Source organism: Plecotus auritus, assembly GCF_963455305.1.
Source record: "Plecotus auritus genome assembly, chromosome: 1".
NCBI lineage: Eukaryota > Metazoa > Chordata > Mammalia > Chiroptera > Vespertilionidae > Plecotus > Plecotus auritus.
Window position 1 is genome coordinate 130971956 of NC_137770.1, and position 16902 is coordinate 130988857.

Consider the following 16902-nt stretch of genomic DNA (forward strand, 5'->3'; position numbering starts at 1 on the left):
CAGGCCAGCAGGGGAGGGCAGTTGGGGCAACCAGGCCTGCAGGGGAGGACAGTTAGGGCAACCAGGCCGGCACAGGAGGGGAGGGCAATTAGGAGCAATCGGATGGGCAGGGGAGTAGTTAGGCATCGATCAGGCTGGCAGGGGAGTGGTTAGGGGGTAATCAGGTTGGCAGGCAGAAGCAGTTAGGGGCAATCAGGCAGGCAGGCAGGCGAGCAGTTGGGAGCCAGCAGTCCTGGATTGTGAGAGAGATGTCAGACTGCCCGGTGGGATCAGGCCTAAACAGGCAGTTTGGAGAGGGTGCAAGGTTGGGCTCAGGGACACTACCCACCGCCCCCCCCCCCCCGGGGCAGGAATTTCGTGTACCAGGCCTCTAGTTAATAAATAATATCAAACAACTTCATTTTTAGTTAACACATATAAACTAACTTGTTTATATGCCTAGGATTTATATTACTTTGGCTAGAGTTTGAAAAATAAATAGGAATCAGAAATTATTTAATTAATCAGACAAAGGAATAGTGATTAATTAAATAACTTCCCCCAGGATTTATAATCTACTGATCCTATTATTTTTCACTTCTTACCCTTTAACCCAGCTTAAATTCTACTCTCTTGCTTCTCTCTCACTCCATATTCCTCTGGCTAAACTCTAACACTGGTTATAGCCTTACTTTCCACAGTCTGAGCCTGAAGCCTGCAGTTTAATGTGGCTGCAGAAAAACAAAGAACCATGCTTATTGATTTCACAATAACTCAATCTCTCACCCTGAATGGGCCCCTGGTGTTATCTGAAAATCATTTCATATTTTCCAAATCCATTCACTCTCCCCATTCCCTGAATAACTGTTTCCTATTTTCTTTCTCATCAAACTTTCAACATTTCCTCCATATCCTCACTCTCAGCTGATGACACTGCAAAAACTCCCTCTCCCTTCCCTTCCTCTCTGAAATCAATAAAATATATTTAATAAAAAAATAAAATAAAGATCTTCCAGCCCTGACCAGTATGGCTCAGTTGGTCAGGTGTCCCGTCCTATGCACCAAAGGTCGCCAGTTCGGTTCCAGGTCGGGAGACATGTCCAGGTTTCAGGTTTGATCCTGGGCAGGGGGCATGCAGCTGATCGATGTTTTTCTCTCTCTCTAAAATCAATAAAAACATATTTAAAAAAGAAAAAGAGCCCTAGCCGGTTTGGCTCAGTGGATAGAATGTCGGCCCTCGGACTGAAGGGTCCCGGGTTCAATTCCAGTCAAGGGCATGTACCTTGGTTGCAGGCTTGATACCCAGCCCTGGTCCTGGAGCTTGCAGGTTGCAACCAATTGATGTGTTTTTCCCACATCAATGTTTCTCTCTCTGTGTTTCTCCCCCTTCCTTCCACTTAAAAATCAATGGAAAGCCCTAGCCGGTTTGGCTCGGTGCATAAAGTGTTGGCCTACGGACCAAAGGGTCCCAGGTTCAATTCTGGTCAGGGGCACATGCCTGGGTTGTGGGCTCAGTACAATGTACAGGAGGAAGCCAATCAATGACTCCCTCTCATCAATTCTATCTCTCTCTTCCACTCCCTTCCTCTCTGAAATAAATAAAAACATATTTTAAAAAAATCAATGGAAAAATATCCTTAGGTGAGGATTAACAAAAAAATTTTTTAAAAAAGGGAAAAAGATCTTCCATAAGATATCACTGCCATATCTATCCATCCACCGATACCTGTGCCTATAAGTCTACCTTCACCCCTATTGTTTTGGATAAACTATCCGTGCTCTTAATTGAGGTCCATACCTAGGATTTTGTACTAGATCCTGTCCCTTCCCCTCATCTACTAGTACTCAAAGGTCATTCCAGCAATACTCTTCTCTCTGCTCTATCATCAATTTTTCTTTCTCAACTGATCATTCCTATCAGCATACAAGCATACTGCTACATAACCCAACATAAACAGAAAACCACTTCCATCTTTGCTCTCCTTTATAGCAAAATTCCTGAAAGACTTGTATAGTTGCTAACTCCAGCTCTTCTCAATGCTGGCTTATCTCCACCATTCCAATAAATTATTCTTTTCAAGCTGGTTTGCCTTCTCATCTCTTAATTCAATTCCCAGTTGACCTATTAGCAGCATTTTATATGACCTATTAGCAGCATTTACACATGTAATCCTCCTCCTCCTCACTTGGTCCCAGGATACCACATTCTCCTGGTCTTACTGCTATGTCACTAGGACTTATTCTGTTTCCCTAGGGAATCATAATCATTGCTATTATCCTACATAATAAAAGGCTAATATGCAAATCAACCAAACAGTGGAACAACCAGTCGCAGTGATGCTCACTGACCACCAGGGGGCAGACACTCAATGCAGGAGCTGCCTCCTGGTGGTCAGTGCACTCCCACGGTGGAGGGGGTGGGGGGCGCCACTCAGCCAGAAGCCAAGCTCACAGCTGGCAAGCACAGCAGCAGTGGCGGGAGCCTCTCTCACCTCCGCATCAGGCAGACATCCCCTGAGGGGTCCCAGACTGCAAGAGGGCACAGGCCAGGCTGAGGGACCCCCCTCCCCCCACAGTACACTAATGTCGTGCACCGGGCCTCTAGTTCATAATAATGAAGTACCCCGTGGCTCAGTCTTTGGACATCTTCTCTATCTCCATTCAATCATCCAGTCTAATTTATACGATGATGATTCCCAACTCTTGAGCCCATGAAACAAGATGTATATATTCAATTGTTTATTCAACATCAAGTAGTTGATGTTTAAAACACTGCTTCTCAATAGTCTATGAACTGTATATTACTGGTTCCAGTTCACAAACTGTTTATTACTGGCCAACAAGAAGTACAAAAATTAAAAGTAAGGGTTTAGAAGTTCGACAGTTTGAATTTGTTAACTCTAATTTTACTTTTAAAGTAATTCATATTTATTGTAAAAAAAAAAAAGTATTTGTGACTTAGTTTTTTACTTTTAAATGTATTTTTATTGATTTTAGAGAGGAAGGGAGAGGGAGAGAGATAGTTAGAAGCATCAATGATAAGAGAGAATCATTGATCAGCTGCCTTATGCACACCCCCTACTGGGGATAGAGCCCACAACCTGGGCATGTGCCCTTGACTGGAATCCAACCTGGGAACCTCCAGTGGGCAGGCTGACACTCTATCCACTGAGCCAAACCAGGTAGGGCTGTTTGTTATTGAGAAGAAATCAACTGATCCTCCATCAGTTTTGATAGTCTGAAAACCACTAATCTCATAGTCATGTCAAAGTTAACTTGTCAAAAACCAAGCTCCTGATATTCTCTCCAAAACCTGTCTGTCCTGCAGTCTTACCTATTTTAAAGTTGCTCAGGCCATAAACCTTGGAATCAGCCTTCACACTCCTTTATGCCACATCTCACTTTATTTTATCAACTAAATCCAGTCAGCTTGACCTTCAACAAAATATATCCAGAATCCAAACATTTCTCAAAACCTTTTCTGCTACCACGCTTGTACAAGCCACCAGCATCTTTAGATTCAATTATTGCAATGTCTTCCAATCTGTCTTCCTGTTTCTACCCTTAGTCCCTTATAGTTTATCAAGACAGCAGACCTGTGATTATTTTAGAATACAAATCAGGCCATGACCGTTCTCTCCTCCAAAGCCTCCAAGGGCTTCTTCCCATCTCACTGAGTAAAACCCAATGTCATTAAGATGGGAATATCCTAGAAGGCCCTAAAGAATATCTGCCTCTCCACTTCCTCTCTGACTTCATTGCCTATTTCTAAATCAATGAATAATTTAATTACAACTATTTACATTAAAGCTTATTTCAGAACAAAAGTGCTATTATGAAAGCAATTATGTATAGGAGTAATAAAAAGGTTACTCTGGCATACATAAAAATACTATTCACATAGTGAATAAAGGACAAAGTCAATAAAATCAATAAGGTTTTTTATGGTACCTGACAAACTCAAGAAATAATGACTCTAAATAATAATAAAATTGGCCAGAGACCAGGTTGGGTACTATGGGTATTAATTTCAAAAGGCTGATTCCCTAAGTAAAAATCCATTTTATTTTTCATTTACATATAAATGTTAAGATTAGTAACAATCACCCACTAGATATCTGAACCCTTTAAAGTACTTATAATCAGACAAGATAGGGAAAGGTGTCATATTCGGACTCAGGAAAAGTTAGAGTCCCACCAGATCCAGACAGCTTAAACAGACTCTTCTGAGTACAGTGCTGACTCTACATTAAAGACATACTTAATTGTCAGTGAGATGACCTATAGCTAATCTACAAAAACCAGTGTACATTTTATAAAAGTCAATAGTCCAAAATTTCTCCCAAAAACACATATCACAGTACTTAGAAAACTTATGACTTCTTACTCAGAGCATATGGTAAGATTTTTAAATAACAGAAATAAAAAGATAACTGTTTAGAATAAATAACTAAAATGACTTAAATGAAACATTAATTGAAGGCTCTACAGTACAATTTCATTGAATGTTTACAACTCTATGAACTATATTTACATATAAAGAAAACTTAGGCACAGGAAATAAGAAAACTTAAGTGGAAGAGCCAGGATTCTAACCCAGGTAGTATGATCCCCCAGCCTTTCTGCTGAACTATTATTACACTTTATATTACTTTAAAAAAAAAAAAAGTTTCAAAACCACACAAAAAGAACTTTTTTTGCCTTTAAAAATATTTACTACAAAATTATCTTTATAAGAAGTAGATAACTAACCCATAAGTTAAAACAAAAAAGCATAAGTGTAAAGCTAATAAATTTTATTTTTATTTTCATCATCTCCAAAAATAATTACCTCCAGTTGCTCTTTCTGGGTAAAACCCTTCATGCTTTTCCCTGAGGCATGGCCAATAAAAGTCATTGCTCTAATAACTGGCTGATGCCGTGAAAGCATTTCTGCAATTTCTTGAACACTATCTCGAAATGAAGAGAAGATCATAACTCTGGTCTTGTCACATTTCTTTTCAGATGTGTTTTGAGCTAAACAACAAAAAAGATTTAATTACAACTTTTTTATAGATAAGAACTAGTTCAAAAGACAAGCCTGAAACTATATACTAATGAATGATAATTCTTTGAAAAAAAAATAAGATATCTTAAACCTTTGCTGGTTTTCCTACCTTTCCTAATAATTTTAATAACCTTGGCTCCTAATTTTTCGTTAGCTGACATAAAATATAATCCTAAACAAATCAAATAAAAATGACCTGAATCACTTTTGACCAGTCCTTCATTTCATGCATGATACCTGTTATTCCCCTTTACCTTCTACATCCAAAGTGCAGGAGTATCAAGTTCCCACTGATTTTGTAAATCTTCCCTTTCCTTTCTTTCACTAAAGGCACTGTCCTAAACCAGGCCACAGCATTCTGTCCCCAATTCTATGGTACTTTCAAATTTTCCAGTAACTGCAGAATACACCCTACAGTTAATAGTTAATCATAAAGCTCCTTCAATGTCTCTGTGCTTAGGAGGCAGTAGATTGCACGAAGAAGAACAGGATTTTTGAGGCTGGGCCACTTCCTCTGTGGGTGATGTGTGGCCATGGTACTTATCTCTTTATAAGCTTTAGTTTCTTCAGGTATCTACAATGGACTGAGGTGATGATTAAATGAACTGGTAAATATAAAGTATGTGGACCTGCACAGAGCAATCTACAATAATAAAAGCGTAATATGCTAATTAGACCAGATGTCCTTCCGGATGAAGCTGGGGCTGCGAGGGAAGCCCTGGTCCTGGGTGCCTGCTGGTGGCCGGAGAGAAGCCCAGGTCCCAGGTGCCAAAGGGAAGCTGGTGACAGCAGCCAGGAGAAGGAAGGCCTACTCTTGCACGAATTTCACACATCAGGCCTCTAGCCTATATATAAAAGTCTAAGTGACCGAATGACTGAACGACTGGTCGACTGGTTGCTATGACATGCACTGACCACCAGGGGGCAGATGCTCAATGGAGGAGTTGCCCCATGGTGGTCAGTGTGCTCCCACAGCCAACTTCTCGTGGCCAGCCAACCTCCTGCAGTCCCTCTCCCCGGCCGACCAACCTCCCGTGGTCCCTCCCCCTAGCCGGCCCCCGCCAGCCAGGCCAAGGGACCCCACCTGTGCACGAATTCGTGCACTGGGCCTCTAGTTGGTTAATAATTGCAAGTCGTGTAGGGCTTTCTGTAGTTATTATTAGTTTTCCTTTATTTTTACACTTTCTTGGGACTTTGACAATCCTTCTTTCTTCCATGAGTTATATTATATTAATCATCATGTGTGTGCCAGAAACTATACTAAGCATTTTATGTGTTAACTCATTTAGTTTTCATAACAACCCTAATGATTAAATGACTTAATACATATGACACAATACATACAGAAAAAGGAGCAGCACCTGTTACAAGGAAAATTATTCTACATATGCTCCTTTGACTCACCACAGCATCAAGCCTCTATATCTGACCAACCTCTGAGCAGTAGCTACTTTCTTTTTTTTAATTTTTATCAAAGATAATTTTTATTTTGAAATAATTTCAAACTACAAAGAAGTTGCAAGACTAACACAAGTAGGAGGAGGATCCAAGATGGCGGCGTAGGTAAACACCTAAACTGCTGCCTCGCACAACAATTTCAAAACTACAACTAAAAGACAAAACGTCTATCACCCAGAACCATGGGAAAGCTGGCTGAGGGGAAGTTCTACAACTAGAAGGAAAGAGAAAAGAGCATTGAGATGTGCACAAGTGCTGAAAAGTTGATGTACAGAGGCGCGCGTATCAGGCTGGCGGCGGGCGTTGCTTTTTTCAACCCGAAGGGAGACAAGCCCCTGATTACTCTGAAATCCAGTTTCTGAGGAGACGCGGGGGACCCAAACTCCTATGGGGAGAAGCTGGACTGTCTGCCATTGGGTCAGAAAGTGAGGGTGGCTTGCTTGCAGGGCTGCGCACAGGAATAATTGTTTACTGCACTGGGGCACGGGGCGCGGGGAAGCGGTCAGAGACACAGAGCCAGCTTACTGGCAGCCATCGCTGTTTGCCACGCCCTAGCCTAGTGACGCCCTGAGACTCCGCCCTGCACAACCTACAAACCCACCCAAGATCCAAGCAGCGGCTTTAGCATATGAATGGCCTGCCCTATCGCAGCTTAACCTAGCAAACTTGCAGCCCGGGTCAGACAGCTCCAAAACCTCCAAACCCCAAGCAAAGAGGAGAAAACTGTAGTTCTCGCTGTAGCTCCTGCTGGGTGGCCTCAGACAGTAGCTGACCTGCACCCCAGTGGAGATCCAGAAGCCAGTGTACCTAGTGGTCAGTGTGAGACACCAGATTTCAACTCCTCACATCCATAAGTGACACATTCAAGAGGCAGACTCAGTGTGCACCAAAGCCCCACTGAAACAAGTCCTGCACCATAAGCGTGTCTCCAGCGCAGCAGTTCTTCCATTATAGACACAGCGGGTCCTCACAGACAATTGGCCTGGAGGTCATTTCCTCCCAGTGTACCAACAGCAATCAAGGCTTAACTACACCAAGACTTTGCACTCAGCCCACACAGGGGTGTACCAAGAGCGTCACCTCAGGTGATTGGGGAGGCTGAGCTACTGGCCCCTATAGGTCACCTACCACACAAAGCCACTCCATGAACACAGGGAAGCAGCCAAAATGCGGAGACAAAGAAACATGTCACGAATGTAAGAAATGGAGGAAAGCAAAGTACTGGACGACACAGAGTTCAGAACCATATTTATAAGGTTACTCAAGAATCTTCTAAAAACCTCTGAGGAACTTAGTGAGACCTTTAAGGATCTTAATGAGAATGCCAAAAAAATGGAAAAGGACCAGTCAGAAATTAAGCATATACTGTCTAAAATAAAATAAAGAGTATACAGAAACTCAACTGTAGATCAACGTACCCTAAGAATCAAACCAAAGATCTGAAATATGAGGAAACAAAAAACACCCAACCAGAAAAACAAAAAGAAAAGGAATCCAAAAATATGAAGATAGTATAAGGAGCTCTGAGACAACTTTAAGCGTACCAACATCTGAATTTTTGGGGTGCCAGAAGAAGAGAGAGAGCAAAATATTGAAAACCTATTAGAAGAAATAATGACAGAAAACTTTCCCTACCTGGTGAAAGAAATAACTTACAAGTCCAAGAAGCGCAGAGAACCCCATACAAGAGGAATCCAAGAGGACCACACCAAGACACATCATAATTAAAATGCCAAGGGCAAAAGACAAAGAGAGAATCTTGACAGCAGCAAGAGAAAAACGGTTAGTTACCTACAGGGGAGTACCCATATGACTGTCAGCTGATTTCTCAACAGAAAATATGCAGGCCAGAAGGGAGTGGCAAGAAATATTCAAAGTGATGAATAGCAAGAACCTACAACCAAGATTACTCTACCCAGCAAAGCTATCATTCAGAGTTGAAGGTCAGATAAAGAGCTTCACAGACAAGAAAAAGCTAAAGGAGTTCATCACCACCAAACCAGGATTACATGAAATGCTGAAGGGTATTCTTTAAGAAGAGGAAGAAGAAGAAAAAGGTAAAGATAAAAATTATGAACAACAAAATGACATCAAATACATACCTACCAACAAGTGAATCTAAAAATCAAGTGAATAAAAAATCTGAAGAACAGAATGGCCTGGTGAATATAATAGAATCAGGGACATAGAAAGGGAGTGGACTGACAATTCTCAGGGGGAAGGGGGTGTGAGGGGTGCGGGAAGAGATTGGACAAAAATCTTACACCTATGGATGAAGACAGTGGCAGGGGGTAAGGGCATGGGGTGGGGTAGGGTGGGGAATCAGGTGGAGGGGAGCTATGGGGGGAAAAAAAGAGGAACACCTGTAATAATCTGAACAATAAAGATTAAAAAAAAAAAAAAAGACTAACACAAGTAGTGTTTAACACCCCCTCCCCTGCCCCCTGGAAATTTGAGAGTCAAGTTGCTGACATGATAGCTCATCACTACCTAATGCTTCAGTGTGTAAATTCTACAAACAAGGATATTATTTTATGTAAAGACAATAAACCATAAAAATTAGAAAATTAACTCTGACACGTTATTACTATCTAATTTACAGACCTTAATTAAGTGTTGCCAATAGTCTTGATAATGTTGACAGAAAAAGGCACCAATTGCCAATAGCTCTTTCAGTGCAACATCTATCTCCTTCAACTGGTTGCAGCCTGCCTTTCTGTCTTCATTCCACTGAAGCTCCTGTACTAAAGTCATCAATAACTTTCATATTGCCAAATTCAATGGACACTTTTTGGCTTATTTGACCATACCTCTCAGCGGTAGTTAACACACTCCACTCCTTTCTACTGAAACAGTGTCTTCTCTCAGCTTGTCTAACACTCTAGTTGTCTGGTTTCTCAATCTTCTTTGTGGCTTTTTTTCATATGAACTCTAACTATAGTTACTCTTCAGGACTACATTCTGGGCCCTCTCTTATCTCTAAACTGTATTCCTGGTTATGTCATCATATCCATTCCTGAAACTTTAAATACAGCCTTTATGCTGATGACTCCAAAATTTATTCATGTAAATGTAAACAGATAAAAATAGCTCAGACTATTCTGAGACCCAGATTCACTTATCCAATGCCTACACATCTCTATTTAGATGTCTCAGAAGCATCCTAACAAGTTTGCTTATCCACCACCCCCCACCACTATGATTCCTTTTTTTCTTATATCCTATGTCCAATCCATCAACAAATAATGTTGGCTCCAACTTCAAAATATATCTAGAATCTATGACCATTTCTGAGCACCTCCACCTCTATTACCTTGGTACAAGCCACCATCATCTGCTATCATCTTAGACTATTGCAAAAGCCTCCTAACTGGTCAATGTCTATTTTCCATAAAACTACCAGAGTGATCTTTTAAAAATGTAAGTGAGATCATGTCATTCTGCTGCTCTAAATGCCTCTGTAATGGTTTCACAAAGTACACACATTCATAGAATAGAGTCTGAAATCTTGACTTGGCATACAAGCCTGACGTCTGCACCTGGCTACTTTTCCAACCTCCTCCTAATACCACTCATACCTTCATTTCAGTACTCCAGCCAAACTGGTTTGTTTATTGATCCTTAATTATACCACACACCTTACTGTCGCAGGGTCTTTGAATTTGCTACTCTCAGCCTGCTGGCATAATCTTCTCTGAGAAATCCACAGAGCTTGCTCCCTCACTTCCATCAGGTAACAGCTCAAACATCACCTACAGAAGGGCTTTCTCTAACACTCTATATAAAACAGCCTCCTTCATGACTCTATCTCCTTACCTAGTTCACTTTTCCTTACCATCAAATTATATATTGTTTTAGTATTTCACTTATACTGCCCCAGACTCAGTGTTATTTTTCACATACCTTATAGTATTATTCTTAACATTCTCACCTATCCTCCCAAAATTTCAGAGCTTTTTTATATTCATTATTCAGAGAAGTTAAAAGACCACCTATTCCATAAGAAATGTTAGCACAAACTAATGAGTCAGGTTATTAAATATGACATACCATTCCATGACTTGAAGTGTTCAACTACAATTTCTTCTAATTTCTTTAATTTTGGATGACTATAGAAAAATTCTTTTTCTCCTGCAAAATGTAAAAAAACAACAAAAACCAATATCAAAATAATATTTCTGTATTTCTCCATATTCAATTACATCAATATATTCAATATATTTTAATTATCCTTTTCAAAATGGATTTGTTAAAACTTTAAAGACTCAGTAGCATCTGGATAGCACATAAGTCTTACTGTAAAATAAACTTTGAATTTTTATGAAAATTTCATTTTGAGAAAGAATCTAAAAACAGGAATCAGCAACAATGCAGAAGGGAAAAAATAAATATTTAGTTTAGCTATACATCAGTTTTTGGTAGTTCTAAGAATTTTTTCACTACCAGTAACAACTATTAACTTCCATTATATATATACTGCTTGTATATTTATCCTGAGTTATTCCTTTTTATTTATCTATTTTTTCTACTTATCCAACTTCTATCATTTGGTAGGTCTACTGCTACCAAAATATAACTATAGATATGTGGATCAATGAAGCAAAATTTCAAAATTAACCTTGATGGAGAGGAAACAATATACAATTTTAAAAGAAAAACCAGACCTTTTTCAATAGTAGAAATGCCACTTGCTGAAGTATTACGTGAATATGCAAACATGCACTCTAGATGGTTATAGAGTTTCATGAAGTCCTCATTTCGGTTAAGTTCATTTTTCACCCGAGTCATTCCTTCAGAAATTAAGAAAAGGTTTTCCCAGTAAGTAAACTTAATAGCAAAATTAATCACTTATTAGGTATTTAAAAAATTAATCTTTAACAATGAAAGCAAGTTTTTCAAATTTAAATATGAAAACCAGAAACATTTTTTCAGTTCCACATTCACATATGTATTAATGAATGGCTTGTTTCTTTCCAGCAATTTAGCAAAATCAAAGAAGAATAAAACCATTTGTTATAAAACCATTTCATTGCTTTTTATAAGTATTCTTAAGTAAACCAAAATGTTCAACTTCAGCCAAAATTATTCGTGTATTTCTTTAATTTACCTTTAGTTCCATTCATAATTCCACAAAGGAAGAAATATAGTGATCTCATTCCCATTTGCTGCAATAATTCATAACCATGATATAAACTAATACAAAGAGCAAACTCTCCTTCGATTATACCTTGTTGTATTCCCTAGAAAAATAAGCATATATCAAATTTAACCTGAGAAAATAAATGAAGATACATGTTCCACATAGAACTTAATGGTTCTACTAAATGTCATAGGATGGTGCTATGGAAAGGTGCCAATGTATTTTCCATGTAACATGTCCCTTCACACTTTTTTCTTTAATCCAACAAGAAACTTAAATTTTAAAGAGAATAGGTAATGGGGAAACCATTTATCATATAGTGTTTTTCTTTATTGGTAAACTAGAGGCCCAGTGCACAAAATTCGTGCATTGGGGTGGGGGGGGGGGTCTCAGCCCCGCCTGCACCCTCTGCTGTCCGGGACCACTTGGGGGATGTCCACCTGCCGGCTTAGGCCCGATATCCCCTGGGATTAGGCCTAAGCTGGCAGGTGGACATCCCTCTCACAGTCTGGGACCCCTCACTCCTTACCACCCGCCTGCAGTGGAAGAGGGAGAGGCTCCCGCCACCGCCACTGCACTCGCCAGCCATGAGCCCAGCTTCTGGCTGAGTGGTGTTCCCGCTGTGGGAGCACACTGAGCACCAGGGGACAGCTCCTGTGTTGAGCGTCTGGCCCCTGGTGGTCAATGCAAGTCATAGCAACCAGTCGTTCTGCCATTCGGTCGATTTGCATATTAAAGTTTTATTATATAGGATTATTAGCAGTATACAGTATAGTTTCACTCATCTTTCAAAACTAATAAGTATCTACTATGTGTCAAGCATTGAACTAAACATTTGGGATACAATAGAAAGTAAGTCAGATATAGGCCTATCCTCACAAATTTTATAGCGTCAGAATAAATAATCAGACTATTTAACACCAAGTATACATGCCAAAATAACATCAGAAACTGAGGAGACACTCTTACAAGCACATTACTTGCACAAATTCATTTGATCTCAACACCTAGGAAGTAGGTACTACTGTTATGCCCATTTTACAGATGAAGAACCTCATATACATGGTAAGTAATAGAGCATTTGAATCCAGGGAACTTGGTGCAGTGTTCTTGTGCCTGTAATCACTACTCTCAAGGAAAGGGAAGTACACATTCCATATGTGAGCACATAGCAGCAGGTCTATCTATATAATAAGATCATTTTAAAAGAAGACTATGGAGAATATATTTAATCATTCTCCATTACTAGCTTACATTTTTAGTAGCATTTAACATCAGTGATAAAGCATTTAAAATGTTTTCAGGATAGTGATAAATGCCCTAAAATGGCAGCCTCACTCTGGCTGGGCAGCTCAGTTGGTTAGAACATCATCCCAAGGTTGAGGGTTCAAACCCTGGTCAGGGCACATGCAAGAATCAAGCAATGAATGCATAAATAAATGGAACAGCAAATCAATGTTTCTCTCTCGTGTGCTCTCTCTCTCTCTCTCTAAAATTAACAAATAAATTTTTTTTAAATGACAGCCTAATTGCCTGAAAGGGTAATATCACTTCTCTGTACAACATAATTGTCCTCAGTAAGATCAGGTTCAACAATTTTAGATTTACTATTTAAAATTTCAATGAATCTTTATCTCCTAGCAGAAATTTAAAAATATTTTATTAAAGTTGAGTATATTATACTGCAATTTCACAGAAAAGGGTCCTTTCATGGTTCCCCAGACACTATAAAGTCCATACTTATGGTGTAGCATTTAAAGCTCCTCCCATGTGATCACACCTAGATTAACTATCATCTCTGACTTCCTCAGCCAAATTGGCTTGTTCACAGTCTCCATACCTTCGTTGATTCGCTTCTGATCTTTTGCACAAGAGTTCCTTCTCAGTTCCAAGAATGACTTGGTGCCTTTTTGTACTTGTGAGCATCTCCTGACTTTGGATCTAGCTTGATGGATATCTTCCTACCTGCCTTTTTCTATGAAGATTAGAAATAAGAAGCTTACTGTGATGTTTCTTCCAACCTCCATATCAAGAGTTAAGATAAAATGCTATGGGTCTAAAAGTTAGTTAGGATCTACCCTCTAGCATGGCCCTTTGACTTTGCAAAACAGAGATGAACTAAAAGACCAATGCTTAATTAAAAGTTTTAAGACAAATTTATCTTTCTTTTAATGTATTTTTATGATTTCAAAGAGGAAGGGAAAGAGAGATAAAAACATCAGTGATGAGAGAGAATCATTGATTGGCTGCCTGCTGCACCCTCCCCAGAAACCCCACACTGGGGATCAAGTCCACAACCCAGGCATGTGCCAGGACCGGGAATCAAACCATGACCTCCTGGTTCATGGGTCAATGCTCAACCACTGAGCTACATTGTCTGGGCTAAAATACATTTATCGTAATTGAAATCATTAAATCATATTCTTGTTCAATTTTTTCATGCTTTTATAAACTATATAAATCATATCTTAATTTTTGATGAGCTAATATTATATCAAAAAAATCATTATTTCCATTTCATTCTGACTCTGAGTCAAAACTTAATCTTTTATCAAAATTTATTTTAAACTACCTACCATAACATTTGCAGGTGGGTTTTTCCTAAATTGATCTCTTGCCAGAATGATCTGGTATTTTGTTAGATTGGGGATATCCCTTCTCATTAAAAGATTCCTCTGAATCAAAGAACTGGCAAATACTTCCAAAATCTGCAAATTACAAAGAAATTTAGTTAAGTTTCTTTTAAAGTCCTTTTTCCAATATAATCATTTTATCACATACTGAAATAATAACATTAAACTATATATTAAAATCTGTCCTAAATGTTCAAATAAATACAAAAAGATAATGACAAAATTTTAAAGTACATTTGCTTACAATAATGTAAAAATTATAATTTATATAATCACATATAATAAGAATTTAGGTAATATCGATATGAGAGTCAGCACAACCTTTTTTTTTTTTTTTAAATATATTTTATTGATATTTCACAGAGAGGAAGGGAGAGGGATAGAGAGCTAGAAACATCGATGAGAGAGAAACATCGATCAGCTGCCTCCTGCACACCTCCCACTGGGGATGTGCCCGCAACCAAGGTACATGCCCTTGACCGGAATCGAACCCGGGACCTTTCATTCCGCAGGCCGACGCTCTATCCACTGAGCCAAACCGGTTTCGGCTCAGCACAACCTTTTATTAGATCCAACGGTAACTGAAGGACATATGTGTTTATCTGTTTATTTTTTAACTTTCTTCCCTTTCTCAGTCTAAGTACAATGAAAAGATGACCTTGATTTCTGTTGTATCTTCAGTGACTAGAACAAGATCTGGCACATAGGAAAAAATTTGTAGACTAGTGACTAAATCAAAATGCTTTTAGTATATTTAATTTCATTTGTTGATTCATTCTTTTTAAAAATATTTATTAAGCATATATTATATATCAGGCATTGTAAATGCTGGGGATATTGTGGCTGAGACTAATGAAATCCCTGTTTTCATAAAGTTCATATACAAAGAAGGGAGGCAAAGAGTAAAAAAGTGAAGAAAGAAAGTAGAACCTAAAACACAGTAATTTTATAGAGTTTTTGAGGGGAAAGGAGTCATCATTAAGGAAGATAGACAAAGACAATCTCTTTGAAAAGGTAATACTTGACATCTGAATGATGAGGTGTGTCTAGCATGAGAGGTTCTGAGGAGCATTCTAGGGAGAGTAAATAGCAAACAAAAGGTCCTGATAAAGGACTGAACTTAATGCCACAGCAAAAGAAAAAAGAGAAGATGAAGATACACTACAGCCATATGTAATAAACTATTTGCATTTTTAAAATTGATTTTACAGAAAGAGGGAGGGAGAGAGAGAGAGAGAGAAAGAGAGAGAGAGAGAGAGAAACAACAATTTGTTATTCCACTTATTTATGCATTCATTGGTTGATTCTTGAATGTGTCCTGATAGAGGATAAAACCTGAAACCTTGTTGCACCAGGAAGATGCTCTAACCAACTGAGCCACCTGGCCAGGACGATATAGGAATGTTCTTTTTTTTTTTTTTAATATATATATATATATATATATATATATATATATATATATATATACTAGAGGCCTGGTGCACGAAATTCGTGCACTGGGGGGAGGGTCCCTCAGCCCAGCCTGCACCCTCTCCAATCTGAGATCCCTCTCACAATCCGGGACTGCTGGCTCCCAACCACTTGCCTGCCTGCCTGATTGCCCCTAACCACTCCCCTGCCAGCCTGATTGACGTTTAACTGTTCCCCTGCCGGCCCAATTGCCCCCAACTGCCCTCCCCTGCCGGCCCGGTCCCCCACAACTGCCCTCCCCTGCTGGCCCAGTAACCCCAAACTACCTTCCTCTGCCAGCCTGGTCACCCCCAACTGCCCTCCCCTGCTGGCCTGGTCACTCCCAATTGCCCTCTCCTGCAGGCCTGGTCTCCAATTGCCCTCCCGTGCAGGCCTGGTCACCCCCAACTGCCCTCCCCTGCAGGCCTGGTCTCCCCCCCAACTGCCCTCGCGTGCAGGCCTGGTTATCCCCAACTGCCCTCCCCTGCAGGCCTGGTCGCCCCCAACTGCCTTCCCCTGCCAGCCTGGTTGCCCCTAACTGGCCTCTCCTGCCGGCCTGGTCGTCCCTAACTGGCCTCTGCTGCCGGCCTGGTCACCCCCAACTGCCTTCCCTTGCCGGCCTGGTCCCCCCCAACTGCCCTCCCCTGCAGGCCCAGTCCCCCCCACAACTGCCCTCCACTGCAGTTGGACTCTGCTCCTGATGTTTGGAGCCTCAGATTCAGATTGCTGGGAATTGGCTGAAATAGCTCTACTGGGGCCATATGTATACACTTTCAATTCTAGCTACTTATCTACTCATTCCTCCTTTCTTCTTAACATGGCTAACCTGAGGTACGTCACATACTATTGGTCAGTCACAGGGCCAGCTTATATCCTAAGAAAGGGGAAATGTATCCTGCCTCTCAATGGGAAGAGTGGCAAAGAACCACTTTAATCTATGGTAGTGAAGATATAATTAGCATCTCCTAGGATGATGCTAATTAGGAACTATAGAAATAACAATGTGTTACCAAAAATTTCTCTCAATGTAAGTGAAAACTGTGTAAGAAGTTTCTCAATTACTATAATATTGACATTTGAGCCAGACAATTCTTTGTTGTTAGGGGTGCTCTCCTATTCATTGAAGAAAGTTAAACAGCATTTCTGGCCTCTATAAACTTACTAGATGTCAATAGCAAGTCCACTCCCCATCCACT

General features: G+C 40.0%; 1 protein-coding gene across 1 annotated transcript in view; it reads right to left on the bottom strand.

Annotated features, from left to right (window-relative positions):
* Window positions 1–16902, bottom strand: part of FANCM (FA complementation group M) — a gene marked incomplete at both ends in the record, with an annotated part of 53960 nt that overhangs the window by 6892 nt on the left and 30166 nt on the right. The window contains 5 exons of the mRNA XM_080662799.1: window positions 4811–4995; window positions 10535–10615; window positions 11149–11274; window positions 11592–11724; window positions 14201–14332. Of these exons, the coding sequence (XP_080518925.1) occupies window positions 4811–4995; window positions 10535–10615; window positions 11149–11274; window positions 11592–11724; window positions 14201–14332 (657 nt within the window). The remainder of the gene's footprint in view (window positions 1–4810; window positions 4996–10534; window positions 10616–11148; window positions 11275–11591; window positions 11725–14200; window positions 14333–16902) is intronic.